General features: G+C 40.6%; 1 protein-coding gene across 1 annotated transcript; it reads left to right on the top strand.

Annotated features, from left to right (window-relative positions):
- The first annotated feature begins 2,921 nt into the window (after window positions 1-2,921).
- On the top strand, window positions 2,922-5,400 carry LOC127364251 (heat shock cognate 70 kDa protein-like). The gene is made up of 7 exons (XM_051401644.1): window positions 2,922-3,141; window positions 3,311-3,516; window positions 3,599-3,751; window positions 3,836-4,391; window positions 4,481-4,683; window positions 4,824-5,022; window positions 5,120-5,400. Exons 1-7 carry the CDS (start codon window positions 2,937-2,939, stop codon window positions 5,383-5,385), a joined length of 1,788 nt encoding a protein of 595 aa, XP_051257604.1. The 5' UTR covers window positions 2,922-2,936; the 3' UTR covers window positions 5,386-5,400.
- Window positions 5,401-7,159: the final 1,759 nt, after the last annotated feature.

Below are 7,159 nucleotides of genomic sequence, written 5' to 3'. Positions count from 1 at the left end.
TAGTAATATGCATTAATGGAACATGAATATGTGCAGAAAGAGAGAGGAAGAGAGGAGCTCAGTGCATCATGGGAAATCCCCCGATAGCCTAGGCCTATAGCAGCGTAACTAAGGGATGGTTCAAGACTCACCTGATCCAGCCCTAACTATAAGCTCTATCAAAGAGGAATGTCTTAAGCCTACTCTTAAATGTGGTGAGGGTGTCTGCCTCCCGAACCACAACTGGAAGCTGGTTCCACAGGAGAGGAGCTTGGTAACTGAAGGCTCTGGCTCCTGTTCTACTTTTAGAGACTATAGGAACCGCTCTTTAAGATATGAAGGGGCCTGACCATGAAGAGCTTTGTAGGTGAGAAGGAGGATTTTAAATTCTATTCTGAATTTTACAGGCAGCCAGTGCAGAGAAGCTAATACAGGAGAGATATGATCTCTTTTTCTAGTTCCTGTCAGTACTCATAATGTTCAGACCTGGAGGTCTGCTTTATGTGGGAATTAAAGGACATGTCCTGATCAAAGATAACTCCAAGATTCCTGACAGTGGTGCTGGAACATGCTTCTTGGAAGCTCTTTCCCCAACACTTGAACGGGTTTAAACAAATCATTACTGACCTACAAACTTTAGACGTTTGCCTATATTCTTCCTCGTCTGTGACGTTTTACATTTTCAGTTGGACTAAACAGGAAATAACAGCATATTCTGTAATTTCTTATCTTTGATCTCCCTGTACAAGGGTAACATTTAACATTCATGGAAGTAAACCTAAACAAATGTTTGGTTTGTCAGAGGGGCTTTTTAGGTATTTATTTGGATAGTGACAGGAAACCAGGGGGAGAGAGAGAGAGAGAGAGAGAGGACATCATGCAACAAAGGGCCCCAGGTTGGAAAGGAACCCTGGCTGCTGTGGTAAGGACTCTCAGTATATGGGGCACACGCTGTACCAGGTGAGCAGTAACAGTTAAATTTGATATAATCTCATAGAAGAGTCTTTTTAAACAAGTATCGCAGTCAATTAAAAGTAGAAGTAAAGTGTTTGGTATGGTCTAGGACAGGCAACCTCTCCAGGGGCTCCCTGTGGTTTTGATAAAATATTATATTTATTATTGTTGTAGGCCTTATGTTATTCTAACATTATCCAATTGTAAAAATGTGCAGCCCTAAAATTCTTGAAAATGTAGCTTACTATACTATTCTTAACATCCTGCGCCAATCTGTTTTGCTAAACCTGAACAGCAGTGGCTGCTAGACTTGAGTCCTAGTTTACAGATTATTTGTCTCATGTACTACTGTCAGGTTATAGTGAAAGTTTCAGCAAACATGACCAAAGGTTATTTTTTATAAAGGTTACCTACTGCAGTTTAAATCTGCCAATCTACATTATAGACAGATATACAACAATCATATCTTATCAGATAGGAATCTTTGTTTGTAATAGAGGAAAAGGACTGCAACATGTTATGTAATGATGCTAATGCAGCAGCACTGTGCGTCTGCAGTTTGACCTGTGAAGAAGGATTCAGGTTGTGACTGAGACTCATTAGAAGGGCATACAGAACACAGTAATCTATGACTGACAGTGTCTATAAAAGCTCTTGTAGTTTAAATATAAAATTGAAATGAACTGAAATGAATAGTATTATTACATGATATGTGATACAATAACAATATACAACAATATAATATTCAGACAAAATATTGCTGCATATTGCTATATCGATAAGGAAACAGTATATTGGTTATAATTTGTCCAGTAATGATGCCAATACAGTATATTGTACTTTAGTATTTAGGCTGTGTCACTGTTAAACATACAGTGGATGTACATGAATGTACATTGGAAGCAGCAACTGTCCGGGATTTAGCCAATCATAGGCGACAGCTCAAAGCCAACAGGAAGACTGAATCCAGAATGTGCTGGAAGCTCACTGCTGTTCTGCAAGCTGATTGGCTTACGCACCATTGGGAAGCTTTTACAGTAGCAAAGCGGCCGGCATCCTCTGCCTGCAATCATCTGGTAGAGGAGACCAGAGACAGACTGCAGCTGCCCTAGGCCACAGCATCATCAAGGTAAGAATCTCTCTCTCTCAATAGGATTATGCATAGTTAGCCCAGTTAGCCCTTGTATGTGTAAATGCTTCTTACTGCCAAATAACACTGACAGCACATTTTATGTACTATTGGGTGTCTGTGGAACTAAATAGTGTGGTTGTAGTGACATTATAAATGCTTTTCTTCCTTTCTATCACAATAATATTTGTAGAATTTTATAGTGTGATTACTGTGTTTACAGCATATTCATTTGCCTACATTCTTCCTCTGATATAATTTTATCACAAAAATTAATAAGTTGATCACTTGTATTTAAAGTATTAATAAACTGCTGTGGCATTACTTCAAGAATACTCAGCTCAGGGAGTCAGTCTCACCAATTCATGCCACTCAGCGCAGAGATGTGGGACCAGCTAGATACTGCAGGCAACTTCTTGGGGGATTGCAGGGATTCCTGATTTATGTATCAGTTGCCCAGACCCACTCTCCACGCTGTTTCGGTTCACAGTATATTGTGTTTCTACAGTCTAAGATGGCTGCCTTACACTGACCCGTAAACTGATCTGATCTGTGGTAGACCCTAGGCTATTCTATTACATAACACTATATATAAATGTCACCTGAAAGGTGGCCATTACAGTTAGGGTTGAAGAAAAATTAGGCAGATTTTGTCCTCTTTAAATGTCCTAATAGGTAGGTAACAAAAATGGCATTCTGACATTTACACAATGTGTGGGGGTATCTCATTAATCATACTTGTAAGATATGACTAAATCCAAAACTACTGGATTTACATATCAACATGTGCAGACATTAAAACCCTGCTCTCTTTGAGAGCCCGCAGCTGGAATAACAATAACTATGTGTTGTTTTACTTTCTCAGAGAGCAATCATGTCCAAAGGACCAGCAGTTGGTATCGATCTTGGGACCACCTACTCCTGTGTTGGTGTGTTCCAGCATGGCAAAGTTGAAATCATTGCCAATGACCAGGGCAACAGGACCACGCCCAGCTATGTGGCCTTCACAGACAGTGAGAGGCTGATCGGGGATGCAGCCAAGAATCAGGTTGCCATGAACCCCACCAACACAGTCTTCGGTAAGTTTACAGCATTTTGAAACAATATATGTTATTAAATATGTATTTATTGCAATGATCGTGTGCTGTCACTGCCAGATCACTAAGTGAATGATTGTAGTGTGTTAATATGATGTGAAAATATTAAGTATCTGAACTTATATCTTTTAATGTTTTCCTTGGATTTCAGATGCTAAACGTTTGATTGGTAGACGATTTGAGGACCCTGTAGTTCAGTCTGACATGAAGCACTGGCCATTCAATATAATCAGTGACAGTGGACGCCCCAAAGTGGAGGTTGAATACAAAGGTGAAACCAAAACCTTCTACCCAGAAGAGATCTCTTCTATGGTGCTAACAAAAATGAAAGAGATTGCTGAAGCATACCTTGGGAAGGTAGGTTTCCGAATAATAATGTTGAGACACTTTTTAAAGTACTGCCACAGTATACTTAAAACTCTCTCTTCAATTCTTTCAGTCTGTGTCAAATGCTGTTATCACAGTGCCTGCATACTTTAATGACTCTCAACGTCAAGCAACCAAGGATGCTGGAACTATCTCTGGTCTAAATGTGTTGAGAATAATTAACGAGCCCACTGCAGCAGCTATTGCTTATGGCTTGGACAAGAAGGTGAGATTTAGGTCAATAGTGTGTACCATGATTTACATCCATGTGCACCTGTACAACTGTGCTCAGATTTGCTATATTTCCCAGGTTGGGTCTGAAAGGAACGTGCTCATCTTTGATCTTGGTGGTGGCACCTTTGACGTGTCCATCTTGACCATCGAGGATGGTATCTTTGAGGTCAAGTCTACGGCTGGAGACACCCATCTTGGTGGGGAAGATTTCGACAACCGCATGGTCAACCACTTCATCGCAGAGTTCAAGCGCAAGTACAAGAAGGACATCAGCGACAACAAGAGGGCTGTCCGTCGTCTGCGCACCGCTTGTGAGAGGGCGAAGCGCACCCTGTCTTCCAGCACCCAGGCCAGCATTGAAATCGACTCCCTGTACGAGGGAGTTGACTTCTACACCTCAATCACCAGGGCTCGCTTTGAGGAGCTCAATGCTGACCTGTTCCGTGGCACCTTGGACCCCGTGGAGAAGTCGCTCCGTGACGCCAAGATGGACAAAGGGCAGATTCATGACATTGTGCTGGTCGGTGGCTCCACTCGTATCCCCAAGATCCAGAAACTGCTCCAGGATTTCTTCAATGGAAAGGAGCTCAACAAGAGCATCAATCCAGATGAAGCTGTGGCCTATGGAGCTGGTGAGTGTCTAGCTTATTAACCAAACATATCTACCCGATTACAACTGGTCTGTCTCTTTCAAGATCTAACTAGTCACCCTTATTTACAGCTGTCCAGGCAGCCATCCTTTCTGGGGACAAGTCAGAGAATGTGCAGGACCTGCTGCTTCTGGATGTCACCCCTCTGTCCCTGGGTATTGAGACCGCTGGAGGTGTCATGACTGTGCTGATCAAACGTAACACCACCATTCCTACAAAGCAGACCCAGACCTTCACCACCTACTCCGACAACCAGCCTGGTGTGCTTATCCAGGTGAGGACCCTGGTGGACAGTATTCAGTTCTTTGTCCAATTCATAGTTCTAGCAGATGTTACTGTTACTGAATCATTATCGAGTGCATTTCTGGGATGTTTAAATGACTGAAGTGACATTGCATATTGTATAAACAACAGGTTTATGAGGGTGAGCGTGCCATGACAAAGGACAACAACCTCCTCGGCAAGTTTGAGCTCACGGGCATCCCTCCTGCTCCTCGTGGCGTTCCCCAGATTGAAGTGACATTTGATATTGATGCCAATGGAATCCTTAATGTCTCTGCTGTAGACAAGAGTACTGGCAAGGAGAACAAAATCACCATCACCAACGACAAGGGTACAAAAAAGTATATCAGTGCTGCTTAACTCAAATACAGCTGCAGTGTTATCCCAAAAAGCATAATTAAATGCTAATCTTGCTTGTTTAATGACAGGTCGTCTCAGTAAGGAGGACATTGAACGCATGGTTCATGAAGCTGAGAAGTACAAGGCTGAAGACGATGTCCAGCGTGACAAGGTATCTGCTAAGAATGGCCTGGAGTCATATGCTTTCAACATGAAGTCCACTGTGGAGGATGAAAAGCTTGCCGGCAAGATCAGTGACGACGACAAGCAGAAGATTCTGGACAAGTGCAACGAGGTCATCAGCTGGCTTGACAAGAACCAGGTGAGAATTGATGATGATTATTTAAAACATTAAAGCATATGGACAACATGAATATCCTGTTTTTACCCTGTGACTTAACTGACATATCAGCACGTCTAATCTTGTCTGCTAATAAAATTTAGAGATAATAAATCCTTGGTCAGGTATAGATTTATACATACAAAGATATATGTCTCTCTGAAAGTTGAAAGGGATGAAAAATGGTTACTACATATATACATATTTGTTTTGAAGATGCAGTCACTGTCTAATGATCTTAATATATATGAAAATTGCTAGTAGGTGGATTGACGCCAGAGTTAGTAGTGAAGATGCAGGATGTTTTCAACATGTGAGTCGATGAATTATAGAGCCTGACCAATCCAGGATTTTCTTTAGACCATTACCAATTTTAGAGGGGAAAATTCACTCATTACCAATATGACGGCCGATTTTTGGAGCTGGAATGAAAATAGACATTTTTCTATGTGGATTTGCACCGATACGACTCTGCAGAGGTACTCAGAAGGCTGCTTTCTTAAATAAATAACTTTATTGAAGAATATTTAAGTTAAATATTCTTTAACATGTTAAATACTTTAACATATACTTTGTAAACCAATTCTGGTTGACATTGTTGCTTCTTCTCTCTTACTCTTTGCTGCTTGCCACAGTATTGTAAATCGCAGCGCACTCTGCTGGATAAATGTTGTAATGACACCCATTTATTTTGCATTATATATACTGGGGAAAAAAAGTTTTCATATCAGCACAAATCTGATAACATATACACCGATTCTGATACTGATATCTCTGCGAAAGGGCCAATATCAGTCAGGTTTTAATAATTTACTAAGAGGTAAGCAGTGCAGATTGTATTGTAATTCCAAATGTCTTAGAGTTTGTAGGTTCACACATCTGCTAAGCCATATAGCATCTCATCAAAGACATGGTGATTTCATGTGTAGTCTCTAGGGTTTTGTAGGGCTGAATTATCCCCATCTGTGTTGCAAGAAAAACAGTTTAAACTAAAGTGAACACTGAATATGAGAATATCTGATTTGATTTCTTTGCACTAGACTGCAGAGAAGGATGAATATGAACACCAGAAACAGGAGCTGGAGAAGGTGTGTAACCCCATCATCAGTAAGCTGTACCAGAGCGCTGGTGGGATGCCCGGTGAAATGCCAGGCGGCTTCCCTGGAGCTGGTGGCACTCCTACCAGTGGAGGATCCTCTGGACCAACCATCGAGGAAGTTGATTAATCGCAGTGTCTGTCTCATTCATATGTCCCTGAATGCTAAACAAGCATGAATATTCCCAGAGATCTAATACATAGACTCATGATACTAGGAGATATTTTCTGTGTGAACATATCAAGATCCTAAAGAAAACACTGTCTGCAAATATGTCATGTTTGAGCCCAGAACAGTAAATTATGACAGAAGCATGTTTCTTTATGCTCATGTACCAAATACACCTCGTTATCCAGTGGACTGAGAGTTCACTGTGAACATGTTGGGAACTTGGAGCTATAAGTTGGAATATTTTACATTAATATTGATATAATATATCTATAATGAAAATGACTCAAATCTAAGTACAAATATGACTGCAATATTGCATCGCAGAGGTTCTTGATTTTGAGATTCTATTCAAATTCTTTGAGATTTGAGACAACATACTGTACTGCTAAATGAATTAGAACAGAATACTGTATAAAGACAAATACAATTAATACCATTATCAATATATCAATATATATTGTATCTTATAAAGGGATTAAATTGGAATTTACACTTACTGTGGTTTCAGGATTGCCATGGGT

Source organism: Dicentrarchus labrax, unplaced genomic scaffold (assembly GCF_905237075.1).
Source record: "Dicentrarchus labrax unplaced genomic scaffold, dlabrax2021, whole genome shotgun sequence".
NCBI classification, from domain to species: Eukaryota; Metazoa; Chordata; class Actinopteri; family Moronidae; genus Dicentrarchus; species Dicentrarchus labrax.
The sequence above is the reverse complement of the archived record's forward strand: the minus strand, read 5'-3'. Positions and strand labels throughout refer to the sequence as shown.

Bases quoted from the DNA above. Each gene is read 5' to 3' on its own strand.
- LOC127364251 (XM_051401644.1), top strand. From the start codon at position 2,937: ATGTCCAAAGGACCAGCAGTTGGTATCGATCTTGGGACCACCTACTCC. The intron at 3,517-3,598 runs GTAGGTTTCCGA...CAATTCTTTCAG, and splicing joins CTGAAGCATACCTTGGGAAG to TCTGTGTCAAATGCTGTTAT. The intron at 4,392-4,480 runs GTGAGTGTCTAG...CCTTATTTACAG, and splicing joins AGCTGTGGCCTATGGAGCTG to CTGTCCAGGCAGCCATCCTT.